Source organism: Eubalaena glacialis, chromosome 15, assembly GCF_028564815.1.
Source record: "Eubalaena glacialis isolate mEubGla1 chromosome 15, mEubGla1.1.hap2.+ XY, whole genome shotgun sequence".
NCBI classification, from domain to species: Eukaryota; Metazoa; Chordata; class Mammalia; order Artiodactyla; family Balaenidae; genus Eubalaena; species Eubalaena glacialis.
Window position 1 is genome coordinate 22,304,498 of NC_083730.1, and position 25,949 is coordinate 22,330,446.

Sequence of the window (25,949 nt, forward strand, 5' to 3'; positions counted from 1 at the left end):
TTACACAGATATTTAGTTCAAGTCTATCCAGGATCCAGAATCATCTAATTATAGTTAAACGAATGAACAACAGATTGAATTACCAATTGATCAATTCAATTAGGCCATTAAGAAAACTGAAATCAGAGTTCCAGTGTATGGGCCAGTTATTTCAGTCAACCTAGTGCCCAAAGCAGATTTATAATTCATCAATTCAATCTACTCTTTGGCACTCAGACATGATGAGATCTGAATAAAGTGGACCTGACGAGCACTATGGCTGTTTCAATCGCTGCTACATTCTCCATCACAGACGATGAGACATTTTAAACCATCTCAACTCTTAGTGTTTTGTTATCAATATTTCAAAAAAAAAATCCTTTACAATAATTTAATAGTAACTTACTCTGTTAAAAATATATAATTCCCCCAAATTTTGTTTTCAAACATTAATCAACAAATTAGTTACCAATTTTTCTACCTTTTAATGAAACAAATAATTATTCATTTAATCTTGAAAATATACAATGTTATGAGAAAAATCTCTTTAAAAAATTTGTAATTTAATTTGAGCACAATAACACCACCACCCTGCTCCTAATCTCAGGAAAAGTGCCACTACCTAGCTTCATCTGAGCGTGGACTCCATCCCCTCCCTCTTGAGGCACATCTGATATATCTCCAAGACCTGTCCTTAATATCTCCCCACTCATCTTCATTTCTGAATCCTTTCTGATATCACTCTAGTAGCAGCTTTTGATCATTTCTCTCCAGAATTAATGCTGTACATTCTACCGTATCTTTCTTCCTTCAGTTTATCGTCCTTGCTTCCAACTTCTCCTCCTTCAACACTTCCTATGTCCTATGACCCAGTTAAACAGAATGCGTGCAGTTCCTCTGAATGAGTGCAGTTCCTCTGAAAAGCTTTTATCTCTATTTTCTCTGTGTTTTGCTGATGTGGTTCTTTCCTCCTGGTGTAGTCTTCTCTTGGCCTAGCTACTACTTGTTCTTCAAGACTGGCACATTGCTTTTCTCTCTTATGTAAGGGGATGGCACTCTGTATTTCTTCTTTCAAAGAACAGTCTACTTGCTTTATCTATTTCACCCACTAGACAACTGTTTGCGGGGGCATTATCTTTCAACTTTGTATTCCTAGTAACCTGTGTGATGACAGGTACATAAGATTCACTCAAAAGCTTGTTGAGTAAAGTATTTATGGAGTGAATAAACTGCAACTGCTTGCTGGAAGACATCATTTCAAAACAACTATTTGATTCTTAAAATCTGAATTTAATAAATCTCTGTTACTTGGTGATATTAGACACCTGATACATAAAAGTGGCAACCTGAAATGTATTCTACATAAACTTGAATAAGGGCATCAAATTACATATTATTTAGAAATGGATAACTCTCCACACATATGCACACAAATGAAGATACTCTCTTTATGAACTGTGGTAAAAACACGTGTTGAACAAAGTTGCAGAACTTCAAATTGGCATTTATGTTTCACACTAAAGGGAAAATGGATAAGCTCATCAGTCAACATAATATTTAAATGGCCACGGAAGAATGTATTTTTTCTTAAAGAGTGGTAACCATATACGTACCACTTGAATGCTTCTAAGTCATGTTAATAATATGATGGATTTCTATTTCTATTTTAACTGTGTCTGTCTTACCCTATTAAATACATGTTACAATAGAGAAAGGGCAATATACCTGTGCAATTATGACTTCCTCAAACTGGTACTTATAGAAAGTGGAAATTGATTAAGAAAGGATTAGCACGATTTTAAAAATGAGGAAACGCTAAATGGCAACTAAAAGAAGCTGGGATTGAGCATTTATTCATTCATTTACTCATTCTCTCACTCAATTTTGTACTTGTTGTGGATTTGTGAATTTGTCCTCTAAACCAGTTTGCAAACTCTGGCATAAATGGGACAAACATGGTCTTCCAGCAGGTCCTTTATGTGGTCAACAATATACAATACAGGATTAATCAAGTATGCTAATAACGTGTGTGTGTTTATTACCTTAGCTCATAACTCCTTTGTGAAGTTTATATTTGAACTCATAGAACTTTGAGAAAAATTCTCATTAGATGTAGTGATTTCAAAAAAAAATATGAGTTTTCATTCAGGTAAGTAATACCCACACACCTCCAAAGTACAACGACATATTCTTGATTTTAGCCAAATTAACAATATGAAATTTGGCTTTAAATAAATCTCCATGGATTACAATGCAAATGTGTTTTGCAAGGTGAAGAAACGAATGTAAATGGTGATTTGATGATTATGTCTCTGTGTCTTTCAAATGTTTCCATTTCGTATTTAATATTTAATTAGTCCAACTTTATCCCTTAATACCACTGGAAAACAGACTTTTCAGTCATATTAAGATAGTCAAACATATTCTTGCCAATTTTCTATGTGGCTTACCTGGGCTTTGCATCTGATTGACTCAGATGCATTATTAAGGGTATGTGAATATAAATATTTAAAATTTTTGTGTATCTAATGGATGCATAAGTAAATGCATGTACGTGTTGGGAATAAATGCTGCATTTGCATCTGTCACTGCCTAGCGGATGGAAGGCAACAGTGTCACTGATGGTTATTGACACATTTAAGTCAGTATCCCTGTGACTAACAGAGGAGAGAATCCACAAAAGGGTTAGAAGCGGTTTTAAAGATGTCCTAATTAAGGTCTCTGGAAACTTTCAATCACATTGCCAGTCTGCATTTGGAATGACTTGGGGATGTTACCCTCTACCTAGTGGAAGGACTTGTGATCACTACATACAGAATGTGGAGACAAGAGCCAACGCCAGTGCTTTGACAGCGAGTCTGTTACAATTACTCAAGTGTTGCCTTCTTTGTGATTCTCACAAATGAGTCTAAATAAACCCCACAAGTAAAATTAAATGAGAAAGTATTGATAGGTATTACATAGATATAAGATAGTAGCAGTTATTGGAAGAGATCTTAGAAAATATCCATTCTAACCTCTGATTATTTAGGAGAGAAAAATGAGGCCAGAGTCTTAGAGATTTTCCAGGGAAGAGAAAGGGAGATAACAGATGGAGAGAAACACTTTCCTTATCATAATATCAATCACACTTTATTGTAATTACTCGTATGTCCATGTTCACCCAGAATTCTACATAAGCCAGGCTCTGTGTCAGTCTTAGTCATTGCTGTATCCCTAGTACTTAGCACAATGCTTCTCAGAAATGAGTGTATGATTGGATAAGCAAATGAATGTTCAATATTAAGCTGGGGAAGGCTCTTAACCTTGCTAAGCCTCACCTTCATCCTCTGAAAATGGGGATAACAATAACTACCTCTTAGACTATTACCAGAGGAAAATCAAATAACATAAAAATGTTTAGCAATGGGCTTTGCACAAAGAAGCACTCATTAACTATTAATGGAATGAGTGAGTGAATGAAGCCAAATATAAGGAAAATACCTGTTTCTGTTGTACCGGAAAGTTCAACTACAAACCATGGAAAGATAAGAAAAGCTTTTGGCATACTCTCATCTAATGGTTCATTTAGAAAAGAAGAAAAAAATATAAAACTAAACCCAATACACAATACAGAACTTAAAAACAACTACTAAATATGTGTTAAAGGAAAAATTGCTCAAACAACTCTAGAAAACATAATTCTGAAGAGAATAAAGAACACTAATCTTATCAGCAATACCTGATAAGATTCTGACTTCTGCTTCATTTCCTGTTCTTGAGCTGGCTGGATTCCGGGCTAAGCATCGATAGATTCCAATGTCTCCCAGTTGAAGTCTACTGATTTGCAAGGCTCCAGAGGGCAAGACCACCACGCGGGAGTCGCCCGGGATGGGAGTCAGGTCTTGTTGGTTTTTCTGCCAGTGTATTGTTGGCATTGGCTCCCCAATGACTTCACACTTGAGTAGCACTGTGTCGCCCATGAAGGCAGTGACAGATTCTGTCTGGGAGAGGAACCTCAGTGGTCCTAGGAGAAACACAAAGAACAAAGGATAAATCTTTCAGAGGAGGCACAATAGTCACCAAATAAAAAATCACACCTGTATTCTTTTTAGAAAATTGTATCCTACAAAGCATCTTCTCAAAATACATCTCGTTTGCTCTTCACATTTTACCACATTATGTCCGGCCCTACAGTAGTTTCCGTGACTAAAAAATGATAAAGATGCTGCCATTAATCTCTAGAAGCTAACTGTTTTGTTTTTATTGGGTAATAAAACAGCCTTATAAAACAAACAAAGCAGGCAAGATCATCTTAATTTTACACATGAGGGAACTGAGGTTCAGAAAAGTGAAATTCCACATGCATTCACACAGTTACTACGATATGATCCTGCCAAGGGGACCTGGTTCTTCCAAATTCTCATCCTATGCTCTTACTGTTAGCCAACTTTGGACAAAGGACTATGAAGTTATGGGAATTTATGAAGGACTGGCCATATGACATAACCTAGCACAGTTTCAAGAAAGATGAGTCGTATTAACCACCAATTATAGGCTGACTCCTTAAGGTAAATGATCATCAGTATTTGCCAGTTATAGCTGTGGCGAAATGAAAAAATGCTTAAGTTGGAATTAGACTAGTTTGTGTTTCTAGTCTGGCTGGGCCACCTACTCTGTGTGAGTCCTTTGGTAACTTGTTTCATTTCTTTGGGCTATAAAATGGGATAGTAGTGAATTCAACAAATACAACTACTATTATGTCCATTTGAAATAACATGTAAAAAAGATGCATCCATATGGATGATTAAGCAAAGGCAGGGGAAAATGAAAAGACAAAAAAATAAACAAACTGGCTATCACTGAGCATGACAGATGGTGAGAGAGAAGCCTCCTCCATCATGGTGCTGTATATGAGAAGGGTAGAAGATATTTGGAGCCTGCCCTCTTGAACCCCCTTTTATGAACAGATGGATATTTGTGACCCTAGTGCTTTGACAGTGAAAACATTTTTTGTGATTACAAACAAACATATTTGAATGAATTATGTCACCATTGATGGATCATTGGCAATTTTACTTTCTAGAGTCAATCCAATTAAATAATTTTAATTCTTGATTTGTGTTCTATTCATCACAGTTATATGCCAATATTTTATTTTTACTGGAATTGGTTTCCCTGTATGTGCATTTCACAATAAAATTTGATTCATTCATCAGTTTGGGTTTCATGTCAAGTTTTTCTGATCATATTTGCATTACTGCGATTTTTATTTTATAGATCTATTATAAGCAGGTCAAAGTTTCCTAGGTCTTAGTTTAAATTTTGTCAAGAAACTTTCTACCAATATTTAGTTAATAACAAATTCTAATGTGTTCAGTTTTAACTACTGTTAGGTTTATTTGGGGTCTTTTAATTCTCACAAACCTAACTTTCCCTATAATCTGATAAAAATTTTGCTGGAGTGAAAAGGGCAAAGGCAAAATGACCTAGGCTAAAACATCATAATTTAATATGAGAGACAATCAAAAATGCTGTAGAGAAGTCTCATACCCTAGGCTAAGGTAGCATTTCATGTCCCTTTCAGGGATTAGTCTTTTGAGCCACAGGGTAACTTAATCTATGAAAAAGGAAATTACATCAGTATCACATACGGAATAGATTTAAGTTGCCAACGATGGTCTACCACTCACTACCGCCACACTCATAAACAGACCTACAGACCTGGAGATGTGGCACCATGGTTTAGCAAGGACAATTAATTCTAGACCATAGAGAAATATGAATTTTGATGCATATGTTAATTTATCAATGGAAATATATCCTACACTTAGGTATTAAAATTACTCATCTGGAATCTAGATCCATCGAGCTATCTGTCTCAACAGTACAGATGTGTCTACAGTGGGAGCAAACCACATGCCTAATTTTATTCTTCTCATTCAGTTAACTGGAACTAATCTATAACTATGCTGGATCCACCACTGAACGAAGACCAAAAGGAATCCATTAACTTGTGCCCTAGCTCATTGTTCAAAGTCCAATTTCCAGGCTGTTTGTAGTGTATAATCTTGAGTGTATTCAAAAGAAGCCACATTAATCTACTACTGATTGGCTTTGGTATGGATTTAAAGCATATACTTGAACAGCGAATGGTTTATATACACTACACAAGGCAAATCTGCAATGAGTAGTGTCCAGATGTTGTGACGGTTACATACATCAAGATATTTTTCAAATACGTTTCTGACTTATTTCCTTAATAGTTTTTTTCTTGGTCTTCACATCCCTAGCATTTTATTTTATAGTTAAGGAAACACCGTTGGGAGTAATTTACCCACACATACAAGTTATACATTTTATACAAAGGAGGTAAGAATAAAATATTTTTGATAAGTTGATAAAATATCTGGATACTTCTATATATTCAGATATATGGTCCTGTACAAGTTACATACACTGGATAAAATTCTAAATATGTATTTTACATCTGAATGTCTGTGGTATTCACAAAATTCACCTTCAGAGTTCTAGAGCATAGAATAAAACATAAAATGAAAGAGTAATTCAAATTGATACTCAACAGTTGGTTCCTTTATATAAACTTCATCTAGCTGGAAGAATCATAGATGAGGCATGAGATTATATATTAATATAATTGGGCTTAATGGAATTGGCTATTGTTCCACATGCTTATTCACTATGGTTATTTTAGATCTTAATAAACAGGGGGTTGGAATTACCTCTTACTTAAAATTTAATGATGCAATGTTTGAAAACTTCAAATAGTTGATTATTTGATATAGTGAGAAATTATAAACATGATTTGTAGCTTTTTCTTGGTGTCTCTACAAAGGAAACCCCAAGCATCAAAAAGAAATGCTAGGTTTACGAGGTTCTATATGGCTTGAATTAATGCTTCCAGTATTGTGCTGTCTTTGAGCACTCTCAACTCATGGTCGTGCAACAAACCAGCAACAGTATTAAAAGAAGAAGTTACAGGCGATCAACTTAGTACTATATTTTCAAGGCAGAGTATAAGCACCTACTTAAGAACATTAAACTCACTATAACTCATAAGAACGAAATACAGTATTTTCATAAGAGTCATTTAATGCTCTAATGCAATACAAAGATACAGGTATAATTTTAACTAGATCTTCATGAAAAATAGCTACCTGCTCATCAGAGCCTGTTCATGGAAAAAGCCTGGTTCAACTCATTAGATCACATTTGATAGACTGTAATCATAACACGAATGGTATTCCTATCACTACTCTTTTCTTACCTAAATCCATTCTAAACGTAGTCAAAAATATCTTGATGTATGTAACCGTCACAACATCTGGACACTACTCATTGCAGATTTGCCTTGTGTAGTGTATATAATCGTCCATCAAATATATGTCTAATGAGGAAGTATGTATGATTGGTCAGATAATTAGTTTAGGCAAATATCCCAGGCTCTTATACACTGGGAAATCTAGGAAGAAGAGCGTAAAGAGAGGGAGAAAACAAGGATTTATTCAGGGAAAGTGAAAAAGAGCTGAGCCTAATAAGCATACAAAGTCAACCCATACAGCCTTTCATTTGAAAAGATTGTGAGGGGGCGGGGGGGAGCGATGTCTAGTGCATCCATGAAAATTTTATCTAAGGCCCGTAAGTTTAAATTGTGAAACAGTGATATTTTGAATGAGATTTCCCCGTCTTCCTTCAAATCACTCTCCCTGGAAACAAAGTTATCAGTGGTCTCAGGACCAGCCCCCACCCAGCTGGGACAGGCAGGGCAATGGCTCCAGCCATCAATCAGGCTCTGGCCAGTACAGAGTTTTTCAGGAGCTAGGCACATCCAAACTGTTGGCTGTCACCAGGGCAGTAGAAATGTTAACAGCAAAGCAGCAAACATTTTTCATTTGGGCTTTTCCTTTGTGATGCTAAAAAAAATGAGGTAGAAAATCACCATGGCAATGAATGCAAAGCTGCTAAATCTGCAGGGACGTCAGAAGTGTTAGGCTCTGAGAATTAAAATAATGAGAACAATAGTCTCTCCGCACTCTTCTACCCATGCACACACGCATCACATAGACTAGGAGAAATCTTTCATTCAGATCCAGATGGTCAGAAAGTTTGAATAGCTTAGACATGCACTCTTGTTCATTTAATTCTAAGCTACTTTGCTTTTTAAGCAAAAGTGGAAATAAAGCATTCCAGGTTTATGCCAGGACTCTCCTCCTCCTCCTGGGAGGCCTCTCCTCCACCCACAACACCCTCAGATTGGGCCTATTCCTTCTTTTAAATTCTAATCTCAAAATGGCACGTTCTTCTGATTTGCCCTCTGGCCTCTTTGGCAGACTATCACGATCCATATCTCCTCCTATGGAAGGTCTAATTATTAAGTAATTAAAGTTCATTTAATAAAAATAGACTTATCAATTGGGGGACAGACCTTGGGATTGGAAATGTCTCTTGCTTTTAAATATTCAGCAGCGTGGTAATATCCTGTAACTGCCAGAGGAGAGCTGAAGTAAATGGTTTGTTTGCTCCAAATTAAAGCTTCACGGCCACCTCCCTTCAAAGCCAGACCTTGTTTGCCCCCTTTTAATTTTCAAATGAGCTCAGGGGAAGAGAATAGACATAATCCAAAGAGAAGTTTTCTAGATTTGGTTGCTTTTCAGAAGCCAGAAGACCAATAAAGGATTCTTAGAATATGTTACAAGCATATTTCTGTATGTCCCTCTGAGAGTTATCATTTCCCTCCTTATGTTTTCCCCCAGGTTTTTGTTTCTGTTTTAGCAACTTCATTTTCACTGGTGAAATTACAGACTCCTAGGTAGTTGGCTAAAGAGCCATGGCTGGAATGTGGCATTGCAAAACAAGTCTAGGAAGTGTGTCTTTCGGGTACCGGCCACACTCCTTCAGTGTGTGATCTTATAAGAAACATCCATGTGGCCAATTAGTTGAACTCAGAAGGATGTAACAGAAGTGTGAAAGGGAAAGAAAACTGTAGGCAAATTACACAGTCATTTGTCTGTCCAGCTCTGCAAGATTAGCAGCACATAATGAACTCATTTCCTTGGCAAAAAATAGTCAATGAGAAATGTCATCAAATAAGTCTTTTTCAGAATCACGCTTGGGGTTTGTTCAATATAAATACTCTAAAGGGCTGGTATTTTCCCAGATCTCTGAAAACGGATTATACATAAGACTTAGAACCAAGTGGTCATTTTGGGACTCCTGTGAGTGATCAAGAGACAGTTTGAATGAAGATCTATCCCTAATCTCATCAAGTAGCCCTGCTAGATTCTTGGCCTTCAAATCTATGGAGCAGCAATTCAGGATTCTCCAAGTCATCCTTCTTAATAACATCCTTAGGGCCTCTGGTAGCCAACATGACACCTTTGTAAGAATTGGAAAAGGGTGCCATCTTTGAAGGGATGAGTTTAAAAAGGTACCCCATGGGATTGGCTAGCAAATCCAGAGCTGGATTTCAGGCCCCACCTAACCTTCCCCTGGAGATTGTTTTCAGGTATGAACTACACCCACGTACTAACAACTCTGTTGGCATCTCTTGACTTCATTATCTGCAATCAGTCAAGAATGATTTGGCTTGGCCCATCCATGTCTTTTGTTAACTCCAGGGTCAAACAGAGGCAGATTTTGGAAGCATTTTTCTGGGTAGCATGTTAAAAGATTTTTATTTCATCCTTCTGAGCTACTATACAACATATATTTCCCAGCACAAGATTAAATAATGAAGTGAGCTTTACCACCTCTTCCTCAAGCTCACATGGTATTGTCTTCCTGGAGAGAGATTCTTCATAAAATCTAATCAAATTATATTGAACATCAATGCCATTATTGTATGTGAAGGTTAGAATAGAATCCTTCTTCAAGGAAGAGCTAGATGGCATCCCTTGTACAGTGGCAGCTCCATTTTCTCCTACCTGTATCACCATCTCTTTGATGACTGAAACTAGCCTTTTACCTGTATATATGTATTAAGCCAAATGGAAACTCATTCTCATAATGCAGACCAAACAGGAGTTGTTTGTTTGCTTGTTTTACTTCACTATAAGATTTTCTATAGGAATTCTTTAAAGGACAAACTTCTAATGTAGAAAAATGTTCATTAGTAATCAAAAACTGAAAATAATATAGCACTTTAGCCTATTAAGGTTGCAATGATTTCAAAAAATTATGAACAGTAATTCTGAAAGCATGAGTTGATATGCTACCTTTGAAAAGTGATTTGTCAATGTGCATAATAATTTAACCCAAGAACTCCACTTCTAGGAATCTTTCCATAAATACATGAAGAAAAAAGTTATATATATACATATATACATATATACACACACACACAATTATTCAGTACAGCATTATTTAAAATAGTGAACAATATAAAAAGTAAATAAATAAATAAATCCCCCCCAAAAATAAATAAAAAAGAAAGGAAAATAGTGAACAATAGAAAACGGGCTAATTGTACAATTGGTGATTTCTTAAGCAAATTATGGTATATCCACTGTACTTAACATTATATGACCATATAAAGTTATGTTAATAAATATTTTTTAAAGGGAGAAAGTTATTTTTCTCATTTTTTTCTAAAACAAGCACATCTTAAAATATACAAAAGGATATTTTGCTAATGATTCTAACCCTCTTTTCAGTGTATTCTATTCAGTGTGAATTGTAAAAAAAAATTATTCAGAGTATATTGATTTCATGAAGAGATGTTTACCTCCACAGGCTTTGACAATAACTTTATTGTCATTCTCTACTCTGCAGATAAAATTCTTATTACAAAACCTGAGATTGTTTTATAACCAATAGTTATGAATAGTTTTACAGAATTCAGTCTCAGGCTTTCCATCAAGTTTAAATCGCATTACGCATGGCTAACAAAAGGTCACAACATTCATGAAAGTTGATTATGAATGTGGCTAATATCTGTTAGGCCTACTTGTAAATTGTGCTTAATTCAAGGCAGGCAAATCATCCAAATAACAGAAAAGCAAGCTCTTAAAGTTGTATGATATTTTGTTTTACATCATATAACTGTCACTAGCCCTTCCCTACTTTATCTATGTTCCCCTGATAACCCTGCCACAAAGCCCTACCAGCACTGATTATATCATCTTATGGGAATTTCCAAAGTATGCTTTCATTCATTTATTCAGTCAGTCAATGTTGTGGCTAATTTTATTTGTGGATGTAAGTAGGCCATGGGGTGCTAAGATTTTTGGTTAAACATTATTCTGGGTGTATCTGTGAGGGTGTTTCTGGATGAGATTAACATTTAAATCAGTACACTGAGTAAAGCAGACTGTCCTCCCCAATGTGGGTAGGGCTCATCCAATCCATTGAAGGCCTGAATAGAACAAAAAGGTGAAGTAAGAGGATTTATTCTCTCTGCCTGACTTTCTTTGAGCTGGGACATCAGGTTTCTCATGCCTTCAGACTGGGACTCGAACTGGAATTTACACCGTCTGCTTTACTGGGTTTCCAGCTTGCCAAATGCAGGAGGACTTCTCAGCCTCTATAATCACATGAGTTTCTCTGGAGAACTCAGACTAATACAATCAGTCAACATTTATTGGGCACCTCATATGTGGCAGGCATCATCCTAATTGCCTAAGAAATATAATGATGAACGATCAACGCTAGTTTTTGTCAAAGGGCTTTTCTGGATTTTGGAAGCCTAGAGGAGGAGTGTAAGATTCATATTCATCATATTTCTTGAGTGAAACATGGCAAAGCCCCAATAAAGGGGAGCCCATAAGCAGAAAAACTTAGCAAGAGATTATCCAATGAGTTTCAAAGGTCACTGAAACAAGAATCCATCAGGTGATAACTGTTTCAAACTTTTAACTGAGCATATTATCCAAAGGATTAAATGATCTTCTACCTGTTAATCTATTAACCCAGATGTTTATTTTTCTTATTACCAGTAGCTTTGATTGAATACATACTAGGCACTATATAATGTATAATAATATATAGTCTCCACATGGCTAAAGGGCCCTACTGAAGTTCCCTGGCAACATTTTTCACTTTCAGTTTGTTAGATAGGATCACCTTCCTTTCAGTATAAATGATTTTTCTCCTGTCAAAAATATGTGACTGAATCCTATATTCAAAACTTGTAGACATAGACCAAAGAAAGGAGAAACCTAAATGGAACAAGTTTTCAATAAAAGGAGGCAGTGGAGAGAGTAGTTTCAGCTCAATACTTCTATTTCAGTATATAATTAATTAAAACTTAGCTACTGATAAGAGCTAAGATTCATATCAAATACATCAAAAGATTCAATTTTTTCTCTCATAATTCCAGTATTATTTTTTTCTTTTTTTTCCACCAGTATTATTTTTTCTCCCCACAAAATCCAACTGTAACATGAGAATCAAGGAACCCCAGCAGAAATAATCATTTCGATTAAAAACTTCTGGTAAATCTATATAATTTTAATTTTGATTTGGAAGTACCTACTGGGAGAAAATTGGAGCTAATGAAACATTTGCATGCTGTGCATTTGCACAATGAAAATGGAAAGTCAAAATATGTCTGCTTCATTGCTGAATGTGTATGATTTTCCACCTTCTCTACTAAGACCCTGAGGAAATCAAATTTTTAAAGAATTACCAAAATTTTGTAGCTTGACCCAGGTAACAAAATATCCCTGATAGAATGAACCATTCAAATGAAAAAAAAAAAAATGTCTGATGCCAAAATTCATGCTTTGGGATTTGTCTCATACTCACCTGAATCAATATCCTCCACAAGAATCTGAAGTAGTTATTTATTCCAACATATCTTTCTGTATACCTAATCCCCAGCAATCATCTGGCTGTAGAAGAATGTCAGTAAATTAGAGAATAGTAAATCATCCTTCCTGAAAATCTTTCAGTTGTGGAGTCATTTTCATGGGCCCAGTTGTACCATCTGATACTTGGACTGAGAATAAGGTGGGAAAAGGGCATGCGTGGGCAGTCAGAGATAGATTTTCTTCCCTGCTCCTAAGGGACCAGGCATGGGGTACAGGTATGTGTGGTAGGAAGTAAAATATTCCTTCAGGATAGCATTAGTCTCAAGTATGAGAGTACTTACACACTTTTTATAGAACCAGGAATAACATTACTTTCAAGCTTGTTTATGATCTTTCCTGATCTTATGATCTTTGAACATAAAAAGAAGTATTCCTTAAAAAGCATGGTTCAATAAGTAGAAAATGAGCTTTGAAGGGCAGTGGGCAAAGAGGAGCATAGCAAAAGATTAGACTGGAGATGTCATATAATACAGATAATTCAGACACCTTATACCATCTTGGTAAGTTTGTATTTCATTTCAATTACATTGAGAAGTTATTACGGAATTTTGATCACGGAAATTACATGACTGGATATACATTTTTTGAAGACCATTCTTATTGCTATGTAGAGGATAGTTAGTGGGGGTAGGTCATAGGTGAAGGCAAGAGTGAAAGCAGGAATCTCACAAACTTAACAGTAGTCAAAGTGAAAGAAAACTGGGTTTGTTTTGGGAAAGACAGTGTCCTGCTAGTGCTAGCAGTCTTTTGACTCCCCCCGCTGGGCCTGGAACACTTCCTTACCAAGGAATAAAAAGCTCACATAGCCTGTGCTGGCCTATCACCTTGTGTGAGAATATCATTCCATTTCTTACTCAATGAATGTTCCTTTGTTTTGATTAGGTGTGTAGGTCATTGACCCTCAGGCACATCCCCCATCTTCAGTATTTCAAACTCCACAGCAGGGTTTTGGGTTTTTTCTACTGTGGTGCAGAGGGGTGCAGGTAGACTGACTGCCCTGCATCAGCTTTGTGGGGGACACTCTGACCATGGGGGAACACTGCCCACTACTGGAGCTGAACTTGCTCTGTTTCTTCTATGTGAATAAAGCATTGTTCCAGCCAGTGCTTGGCTGTGTTGTTTTCCTTGGCAATTCTGATACCAAGACACAGTGGACAGAAGTGTCTGGAATCCTTCCCTGGGATTGATAACAGGTGCACAATGCTCTGTTCCGCAGCTTGGGAAAGTGAGATAACAGTGAGAACAGAGAAAAAGAGAGATGCTAGATATATTGAGGCATAATCAAAGGACCTGTTGAAGGTTGAGTGTGAGTTGTGAGGGAAAGGGATGGATCAAGAATGAGCCCTGGTAATTCAAAAAGAGTCGTGTACCACAATGTTCATTGCAGCTCTATTTACAATAGCCAGGACGTGGAAGCAACCTAAGTGCCCATCAACAGATGAATGGATAAAGAATATGTGGCATGTATATACAATGGAATATTACTCAGCCATAAAAATAAATGAAATTGAGTTATTTGTAGTGAGGTAGATGGACCTAGAGTCTGTCATACAGAGTGAAGTAAGTCAGAAAGAGAAAAACAAATACTGTATGCTAACCCATATATAGGGAATCTAAAAAGAAAAAAGAAAAATGGTTCTGAAGAACCTAGGGGCAGGACAGGAATAAAGACGCAGATGTAGAGAATGGACTTGAGGATATGGGGAGGGGGAAGGGTAAGCTGGGACGAAGTGAGAGGGTGGCATGGACATATATACACTACCAAATGTAAAATAGATAGCTAGTGGGAAGCAGCCGCATAGCACAGGGAGATCAGCTCCGTGCTTTGTGACCACCTAGAGGGGTGGGATAGGGAGGGTGGGAGGGAGATGCAAGAGGGAAGGGATATGGAGATATATGTATATGTATAGCTGATTCACTTTGTTATACAGCAGCAACTAATGCACCATTGTAAAGCAATTATAATCCAATAAAGATGTTTAAAAAAAAAGAAAGAAAGAAAAGAAGGTATTGTCAATGTGTCAAGTTATACACTCATTATATAGACTGTAGTTACTCTTCAATTATTATATATTCAATTGTTTCTGGATTATAGTGTTTATGGCTCCTCCTTCAACTTCTACATATTACTTCCCTGAAAGAGCCTCAATTCTCTGATTCACTAGAAATACCTATGTTAACTCTGGAAAGAGTGTTATATTCTCAATGGTTTGTTGATTACAGCTGCTGAAACTTGGTCTTGAGCTTGTGTTAATTCATCATAAACAATTTCAAATGTGATTATTACTTCTGAAGTCTCTATCTTTGTACATTTTATAGGAGTTTTTCTAAATAAATAACAACACTAATTAAAAATAAAAAAAAAAAGAATGAGCCCTGGTCTGGTTTCCAAATAAAATGTTTAGGCTGTGGGGTAAGGGATTTTGGCTTTGGGTTAACTGGGTATATGTGGTGGTTTGAAGGAAACAAGAAGAAAACACACTAGAGTAAGAGATGTGATATTAAAACTAGAACAAGAGTAAGAGATAAGGAAATTACTGGCTCTCAAGCTCTGAATCTCAAAGTTGAAAGGATTAGAGGTAATCGTCAAAGTTCTTTCCATTTGTAAAATTAAATAACCCTGTGACTCTGTGTTTCAACAACTTAATATGTGGCCAGACCTTACAGTCATCCACCAACATTTAACAAAACTAATAGAAACTGTGAATCATTGGATTTACAGAAGTAAATAAAACATTCCCCATCACTGCCCTAAATGGAGCTGCCAGTCTAGTAGAGATACAGTGCTCATCAGACAACATTTATCACAGAGACACTTAAAAGGGATTTAAAAACAAGCTTGGAGATTTATGGTAAGAGAGGAGCCCATAAAGTTTGCCCAGTATTGCAAAAACTGACCAACTCAAGTTAATATGAACAACTCTTATTCCTTTGTTTATAATCACAAGTGAGTTACCTTGTTGTTTATTGAGCTTTCTCATTAATTTAGTCACTCTAATTTACTTTGGCTCTGTAGATAAAACTCTTGTTCTCAAAGGCTATCTAAACTATTGTTATTTTTAAGGCATACAGCTTTTCAACAAAGAGAAGATCAAAAGTACAAGTTTAAAACAGCTAGATTTATCCTAAATTTTGCAAAGTTCTTTGTATTCACTTCGAATCAAATTTTGCTTTCTTTGAAGCAAACTCTTATGTATTTTGCTCTCCTCTTGGCCTCAGCATTTGAGGATTTGAGACAGTCTTTAGAGTGATTTACAGATACTACTTCTGTATAAGAGTGGTGTTTGAGACACAGATGACAGCTTATTGTAATCTCTATTCATCCTTTCGGGAAATATTCTACTGAATTTAGTCTTAGATCTAGAAACATTTATTAAGATACCAATGGAGTCCATCAATCTTAAGTCCCTTATGAGTATGTGTGAGGTGCATCTTTAAAGCAATTTCTCACTACTAAACTTACTAAGGGTTAACCTGATTTTACTGGGGATCTCAGAATACAGCATTATTTCTCAAATTTCTTATCAGATATAGTATTTTTTTCTTGGGTTTATGAAGTCATTCACTCTCCATCTCTATCTCCTATAATTCTCCATTAGTAACCATATGTCCTATTATATAACTGATCTTCTCACTGAGCTTCTGAACATGGCTTTATACTTTCCCATCTACCTGTTCAGTTTTGCCACCCCTCTGCTCTCCACCCACCTGTCTGATTCTTTTGCTTTTTCATACTTTATGAGGGCTGACCCTTATCTGGATTTGTTTACCGTTCTGTCCTAGGTGTCTGGTACTTAGTAGACACTCAATAAATATTTGCTGAATGCACAAGTATCTGAACCCAACTCAATCTTTGAGATCCAAGTCAAATCTGTTTTCCCTTTTCTTCTCTGATATCTCATCAAATATATTCTCATTGGCACTCACTTGGTAATCCTCAACCATTCATTGGTATCATTATCATATTTTCATGCATCTCTTCTATTCAGTTAAATTTTAGTTTGCTCAAGGCTAGAAATATTGCTCTATGTTTCTGTGAATATTCACACCTCAGTGCCTCACGTGGTGAAAACATCAAATAATACCCTTGTTTTAAGTTTGATCACATTGAGGAGAAATTACTTTTGTTTTGCCCATTTACTCAAAGGGCCATCTGTTAAGAAAACTCTAAAATAGTTAGCTTCACTTGATTTATTTCATCTTAAAGTTTGAGAATATTTTAATGGTGGCCTCAATTTATGGGAAAGTCTCATTATTGTAATTCAGAACTTACAACTTCTAATAATCTAGACCCTAAAGATTTGGACTATCTTTGAGCCAGCTATCAAGAGAAGATTTTGTAAGCAAAGTAATTGACAAACACGATTTACAGTACAGTCTATATTTTTTAAAGTGAATCCTCCTGATACTGAAATGTAGGACTTGGTTTTGCATTTTTTACCCCACTTATCAATCCCTGGTTTACAGTGACAGCTGTCATGTCAGTCTACATATTTCTCCAAAAGTAATCTATAAGCTACCTGAAAGTAAGAATAAGCCTTCAATTCCTTCATAGTCTCTTCTGCACAGTGCCTTTGCAGTAGTATGTGGTTAATGGTTATTGGGCAATTAATTATTAAAAGCCTGATTTTTCATCTGTATTCCTTCTATAGTATTTCTATCCTCCAATAATCATTACAAACATTTCCAGAATTCTCAAGTGAATATGAAGATATACAAATATTAGGTTCATCACTTAAGGCTGAAAGAGGCCTTAGAGATGAAACAAATCTAATCATTTCATTTGATGGGAAAATGTGTTAAATATACAAAATTAATATTTTACCCCATCTTCAATTTATTTTTTCCAATTTTTATATATTAGAGGTTGTATATATCTGAGTATATGTCTATATGTGCTATATATATATACACACACACATACATATACCCACACACATATATATGTGCATGATTAGTAAATATTCATACATGTGCTTATGTATATATGTGTGTATAGGTATAGATACAGATACATATAGAGTATGTGCATATATGTATACTTATATATGTGCAACTGTAGTCAAATATATACATATATTTCAAGTGAATGTATGTATACAAACACATACATTTACTTCACATATATTCCTACAAAGATATGTAGTTGGTTATTAAACAAGTGGAGAATTAATTGGGTAAAGCGATCATATTATCATACTGCATTGTTTCTAGTTGTTAAAAAGTAATTTTATCTTAAATAACTGAATGATTAAGAAAAGTTCTTTTTCACTATTATTACATGTGTATGTATTTTCCCTTCATAAAACGTAACATTTTCCATACTTGTTTCTCTCCACTAAGTTTTTCAGGTTATCAAAACTTAGATCTCAAGAATAAGCTGACTCCAGTTTTATCATTTAGAGAAATGCTAATAGCCTTATAAATCCTGAACTTGTCCATAATACAGATTTTTTTTAATATGAATCAGACTTATCAGAGAAGATACCTTATTATTCACACCAAGCTGAACTGCTAATTTTCAGAGAAAAATGCACCTGTGGAAAAAGAAAATATATCTTTAAACTGCATTATCCACTGACAGGACCACATACTGTTTAGTCCTTGTTGTTAATACAGAAATCAGAGGGTGTAAATCTCTTCATCTTCCTGTCAGCACTTGTGGCCAGGGTGTTAATGGCTTGTAACCAGGAAGGTGCATGGGCTTACAGCCAATCAGCAATGAAACAATTTAATCAGCTTTTCAAAACGGAGTGCAAGTTGAGGAGGTAGGGGAGCTCAGTGCTAATGCATTTAGATGGAAACATATTTTAAATCTCTGATTAAAACAAGGGACAAGATATCTTAATCCTTTGTGATATAAAGTGGGTAGAAAGAGACCCTTTTCATTTATTAAGTGGTATACTAATTTTACTGATTGAAAATAAATTATCAGCATCTGAACAGATTTCTTTTCTAAGGCTAAACCCAGACTCCCCCTGCCAAGATGAAAGTACTCTATGTATCTTCAGAGAGAAGCATCAGAAAAGCCTCCTGCTTGGAAAAACCAACACTTCTAAGAGCAGATGCTTTGGTCTGGTACGGAGGCTGCAAAATGTCTAATTATGAGACAAACTGGATTGAAAAATCATGACCACATGAATGATGACCAGTAACAGTTGGATGAACTATACAATGAGGCTATGAAAATGTACCTTTTGACATTCTTGAGGGGAAAAAAAAAAAACAGGAAGTTGAGACAATTGCCTAAAATATCTTGGGAAAGATATACTCTGGTATCCACAAGGGTTCTATTATAAAAGCATTAAAGTTGTAAGCAATTTATTCAAACACCTGTCAATGAATGAGAGAGAAAATGATCATTATGGACAAGATCTAAAAATAAATGTTAATACAATTAGTGTCTTTAAATCTTAACTGCATAGTACTAAACCCTGAACATCTCTGCCTTTTGCTGGAACTATCTCTTTGTAGCTAAGATCACACGGGCAGAGAAAACACAATACAAAGCATTAAGCAACACAAAGGGTAGAAAATAACATGCTTAACTCTCCACTTCTACAAATAAATACTAATGCCAACTTAAAAAAAATCACTGATGAAGTTTTTCCAAAATGCTAGGAGAAGAGATAGCACCATGAAAAATGAGCCTACATTAATTAGGCCTGAACGTTGCAGAGTGAGAACAAGATTTAGATGAAAGCACAAGTAATCTACAAAGTCTTAATTGGAGATGAACCTCAAGAGTCTGGTTTGCAATACTGGCTGCAAACTGCTGTTTGACTCAAAATCTTGCCTTTCTTTTATTTAACACAGGCATGGTCTCACACATTTGCCATGGCTGCTCCATTCCAAGCAAGTCCTGCTCCTATTGAACTAGGATAGCTTACAAGGACCACAACATCTTGAAGCAGAAAGTCTGTAGCGAAGGTCAGCAAACCATATAGTCTGTGAGCCAAATCTGGTCCACCACCTGTTTTTGTAGGGCTCACAAGTTAAGAATGGTTGAACAAAAGCAAAAAAAAAAAAAAAAAAAAATCCATGATGTGAAAATTACATGAAATTCAAATACCTATAAAACAAAGTTTTATAGATCTATCTATAAAGTTTTATATATGGATCTATAAAACAAAGTTTAACTGGAACATAGCCACGTCCATTTCTTGACCTACTGCCTATGGCTGCTTTCAAGCTACAGTGGAAGAGCTGAGTAGTTGTGGCAGAGACTATGTGACCTGCAAATCCAGAAATATTTACTATCTGGTCCTTTAGAAAAAAAAAAAAAAGTTTAACTCCTTGTCCATGGTAATGTTAACTCAGGAGTTCTAAACTAACTAGGCAATTTCATGTACAGTTGGTCAATGTGGTTGGGAGAATAACCTACCCATCTGGCATATTTGACTTATGTGAACAAATCGCACAAAAATGATCCATTAATACCTTAACATTCCATGTAGGCACAGCCCCAGAGGGCACTTGCTCACTTCAAATACAACTTTTATGAAGAAAAATAAAGGAGATGAAAGGAAAATGAAGCAAGGGTTTATGAAACAGCTTTTTTTCCACTTTCTTTTTGGCCCAATCATATTTCTACAGCTACTTAGCTAATAACAAGTAATATAGCATTTATTATATGAAGAATGGTGGAATTTCCAGAACCTTGCATTAGAGAAGTTTAAGCAAGGGAGCCTTTTCAGTACCATTCCCTCCAAATTGCAATCAACATGATTTTTTTAGCTTTTCTTCCTAAGTTTTCTGTGTGAAATAAATGCAAGATAGGATTAGAAAATGATGAGCTTGTGTCTGGGTGTGTAAGAAGTTCTACCTTAAAATAGTTTTGTTTCTGCCAATTATTCTACTTATATTCCCATGGATTGGAATTTTTAAGACCAACTCCTTTGGAGGTGGTACTTTCAGGTATTCTGGTACATTAATCTATTAACTTAGTCAACAGGTATTTACTGAGCACCTAATATGTTCCAGAAACTACTCCAAGCATTAAGAAAATAAATGAAAGAGTAAAAATTATATACTTGTAAGGGGAATCAGATAATAAATAAATTGGTAAAAATAAAGCATGAGAGAAGGGGATGACTATCATGAAAAGAAATAAATCAGGAAAGGGGTTTAAGTGTGTTGGAGCTGGGATCTGTGGCAGTTTTAAACAGGGAGGTCAGGAAGGGCCTTACCTAGAAAAGATCTCAGTGACGTGAGGGAGTATGGCCATGAGGTTATGTTAGACAAAACGTGCCAAGCAGAGGGAAACACACATGCAAAGGCTTTAAGGTGGGAGCACCTGGGGGACTGCACATTGATGGTCTATGGAGGATGCAACATTGAATCAATTCCAAAACCTACTTTAAAGGTCTTTCCAGGTGTGCAAGAGAGATAAAGTCCATAAATGTTTCTAATCCAAAGGAGAAAGTGTGCTGTGCTATAAAGAAGAGACACAGTTTATAAAGTGCCAGAAGAGAGGGTGATTCTTTCAGGCTCAGAACATAAGAATAGGGTTTCTTGAAGAGTTGAATTTTACAGACTGCTTTTTTGTTTTGCTCTGATCTGTTCTGGGGGTTGTTTGTTTGTTTGTTTTTTGATTGGATTAGAGTTCATGTACAATATTATATGAGTTACAGGTGTGCAATATAGTGATTCACAATTTTTAAAGGTTATACTCCATTTATAGTTATTATAAATTATTGTCTATATTCCCTGTATTGTACAATATATCCTTGTAGTTTATTGTATACATAACAGTTTGTACCTCTTACTCCCCTAATGCTATATCACCCCTCCTTCCTTCCCTCTCCCTAATAGTAACCACTAGTTTGTTTTCTGTATCTGTGAGTCTTCCTCTTTTTGGTTATAATTTATTGTATTTTTTAGATTCCACATATACGTGATATCATACAGTATTTTTCTTTCTCTCTGGCTTATTTCATTTAGCATAGTACCCTCCAAGTCCATCCATGTTGTTGCAGATGGCACAACTTCATTATTTTTTTCTGACTGAGGAGTATTGGATTGCACAGACTGCTTTAAAGGATGGCTATGAGACAGGGTAGAAGCAGGGCAACACGAGGAAAGCACATGATCAGAAAACACTTGGGCAACACCGTAATCTGTGTTGTATACAACACTGTGGTATACGTCTGGTTTGCATTGCACAATGGAGTGGATAAGAGAGGAACATTAGAGACTATAGTGGAAAACCAAAGGGGAGAGGGGTTGGGGAGGGAGAAGGGAGCTAGCGGAAGACCATGAATGCTGGGGAAGACAGTATGAGTCTAATCCCATAGACACTTAGGACAAATGAATATTCCACAGCTGTAGATATGGGGTAAAATACTCAGGAAACTGTACATATAATTAACATTATGATTAACATAGCTTTTAAATGCTAAATTGGTGCATGTGTTGAGGTGACACGGCATGAGGAAATAGGTGCATAGGTAGATAAATAGAAAACAATATTTGCCTCTAAGTTTTTCAGTAATCTCATAACTTTCACTGACCTTATATAAAACTTCATTATATATCATATTTGACTGAAAAAGACAGAGGACCAAATCTTTCCTGAAGTTTTGGCCCCTAAACATCCAGAAACACACACACAACACACACAGACACACACACAGTCTCTTCCTCTAGACAGGTGGATCTCAACTGGGGGTGGGTTTGCTCCCCCAGGAGACATTGGTAATGTCCACAGACATCTCCCATCTCCTCACTCCCCACTGTGACAACGACGTGCTACAGGCATTTAGTAGGTTAACGCTAAGGATGCTGCTAAACCTCCCGCAACGCCCAGGACAGCCCCTCACAGCACAGAATTATATGGCCCCAAAGTCAGTAGTGCTGAGGTTGATCTAGAACAATCCATATCAAGGCACTAGTTTCAAGAAGAAGTTAGCCAGATCAAATACAGAACATCCAGTTAAATGTTAAGTTTAAATAAATAATAAATAAGTTTTTGGTATAAGCATGTCCCATGCACTACTGTAGATGTAATTATACTAAAAAATATTCATTGTTTATCTGATATTAAAATTTAACTGGGCATCCTGGGCTGCTTTTGCTGAATCTGGCAAAGATATTCTAAGAAGATGGAGAGTCTGAGACAAGAGATAATAAACTGGCAGGTGAGTATTTTAGGGGCAGCCCAAAACAAAGGCCAGAGGCAATTTTAAAGGGGATGCACAAAGTCCTGAATTTCTAAGGTGTTTAGGTCTCCCTATATCCCCGTTTTGCGGACCACTAGGAACTGACTCACAGACCTCACCCTACACTACTGATTCAGAATCTCCAGTTACAAAGATCCCCAGGGGATTCATAAGCACATTAAAATTTGAGAAGCACTGATCCAGACTATTCCTTTTGTTAGCCATTAAAACACAGAGTTAACCCTAGCGATTAAAGGCCTATAATGTGGAAATTACCACCATAAAGCTCAGTTCTTCAGCTTGAGGAGATACATCTAACTGTTTTTTATAAACTCTAACATCCCATATAAGACTTGCTTAATAGCATAATAGTTGAATAATGTACTCATTAAGAATTTATATATTTATAGGCCAAATTTGGTAAAACTGGTTATTAACGTTAAACCTTAGTAAATTAGTAATGCAACTCTAAATGACATTTCACATTGAGAAAAGGAATGTAGACCAGTGCCAAAATGGATCTGAGAAAAGCTACTAAGAATATCAGATTGAAAAACAATAGGACAGATAAACAACAAGGTCCTACTGTATAGCACAGGGAACTGTGTTCAATATTCTGTGATAAATCATAATGGAGGAGGAGCTTCAAGATGGCGGAAGAGTAAGACGCGGAGATCACCTTCCTCCCCACAAATACATCAGAAATACATCTACATGTGGAACAACTCCTACAGAACACCTACTGAACGCTGGCAGAAGACCTCAGACCTCCCAAAAGGCAAGAAACTCACCACATACCTGGGTAGGGCAAAAGAAAAAAAAAAAAACAGAGACAAAAGAATAGGGACGGGACCTGCACCAGTGGGAGGGAGCCGTGAAGGAGGAAAGGTTTCCACACACTAGGAAGCCCCTCCGCGGGCGGAGACGGTGGGTGGCGGAGGGGGGAAGCTTCGGAGCCACGGAGGAGAGCGCAGCCACAGGGGTGCGGAGGGCAAAGCAGAGAGATTCCCGCACAGAGGATCGACGCCGAGCAGCACTCACCAGCCCGAGAGGCTTGTCTGCTCACCCGCTGGGGCGGGCGGGGGCTGGGAGCTGAGGCTCGGGCTTCGGTCGGATCGCAGGGAGAGGACTGGGGTTGGCGGCGTGAACACAGCCTGAAGGGGCTAGTGCGCCACAGCTAGCCGGGAGGGAGTCCGGGAAAAGGTCTGGAGCTGCCGAAGAGACAAGAGACTTTTTCTTGCCTCTCTGTTTCGCGGTGCACAAGGAGAGGGGATTCAGAGCGCCGCTTAAAGGAGCTCCAGAGACGGGCGCGAGCCGCGGCTATCAGCGCGGACCCCAGAGACGGGCATGAGACGCTAAGGCTGCTGCTGCCGCCACCAAGAACCCTGTGTGCGAGCACAGGTCACTCTCCACACGGCCCCTCCCGGGAGCCTGTGCAGCCCGCCACTGCCAGGGTCCCGTGATCCAGGGACAACTTATCCGGGAGAACGCACGGCGCGCCTCAGGCTGTGCAACGTCCCGCCGGCCTCTGTCCCGCAGGCTCGCCCCGCATCCATACCCCTCCCCCCCCCGGCCTGAGTGAGCCAGAGCCCCCGAAGCAGCTGCTCCTTTAACCCCATCCTGTCTGGGCGGGGAATAGACACCCTCAGGCGACCTACATGCAGAGGCGGGGCCAAATCCAAAGCTGAACCCCGGGAGCTGTGCGAACAAAGAAGAGAAAGGGAAATCTCTCCCAGCAGCCTCAGGAGCAGCGAATTATATCTCCACAGTCAACTTGATGTGCCCTGCAACTGTGGAATACCTGAAGAGACAACGAATCATCCCAAATTGAGGAGGTGGACTTTGGGAGCAATGATATATATTTTTTTCCCCTTTTTCACTTTTTGTGAGTGTATATGTGTATGCTTCTGTGTGTGATTTTGTCTGTATAGCTTTGCTTTTACCATTTGTCCTAGGGTTCTGTCTGTTTTTTTTTTTTTAATTACTTAAAAAAATTTTTTTTCTTAATAATTATTTTTTATTTTAATAACTTTATTTTATTTTATCTTCTTCTCTCTTTCTTTCTTTTTTTTCTCCCTTTTATTCTGAGCCGTGTGGAGGACAGGCTCTTGGTGCTCCAGCCAGGCGTCAGGGCTGTGCCACTGAGGTGGGAGAGCCAAGTTCAGAACACTGGTCCACAAGAGACCTCCCAGCTCCACGTAATATCAAACAGTGAAAATCTCCCAGAGATCTCCAACTCAATGCCAAGACCCAGCTCCACTCAATGACCAGCAAGCTAGAGTGCTAGACACCCTATGCCAAACAACTAGAAAGACAGGAACACAACCCCATCCATTAGCACAGAGGCTGCCTAAAATCATAATAAGGTCACAGACATCCCAAAACACACCACCAGATGTGGACCTGCACAGCAGAAAGACAAGATCCAGCCTCATCCACCAGAACACAGGCACTAGTCCCCTCCACCAGGAAGCCTACACAACCCAATGAACCAACCTTAGCCACTGGGGACAGACACCAAAAACAACAGGAACTACTAACCTGCAGCCTGCGAAAAGGAGACACCAAACACAGTATGTTAAGCAAAATGAGAAGACAGAGAAACACACAGCAGATGAAGGAGCAAGACAAAAACCCACCAGACCTAACAAATGAAGACGAAATAGGCAGTCTACCTGAAAAAGAATTCATAATAATGATAGTAAAGATGATCCAAAATCTTGGAAATAGAATGGAGAAAATACAAGAAACGTTTAACAAGGACCTACAAGAACTACAGAGCAAACAAACAGAGATGAACAACACAATAAATGAAATTTAAAATTCTATAGAAGGGATCAGTAGCAGAATAACTGAGGCAGAAGAACGGATAAGTGACCTGGAAGATAAAAGAGTGGAAATAACTACTGCAGAGCAGAATAAAGAAAAAAGAATGAGAAGAATTGAGGACAGTCTCAGAGACCTCTGGGACAACATTAAACACACCAACATTCGAATTATA

The 25,949-nt window shown here is 37.4% G+C and overlaps 1 protein-coding gene across 1 annotated transcript in view; it reads right to left on the reverse strand.

Annotated features, from left to right (window-relative positions):
- Nucleotides 1-25,949, reverse strand: part of DCC (DCC netrin 1 receptor) — a 781,864-nt gene that overhangs the window by 661,151 nt on the left and 94,764 nt on the right. The window contains exon 3 of the mRNA XM_061169229.1: nucleotides 3,701-3,985. Coding sequence (XP_061025212.1) covers nucleotides 3,701-3,985 — 285 coding nt within the window. The remainder of the gene's footprint in view (nucleotides 1-3,700; nucleotides 3,986-25,949) is intronic.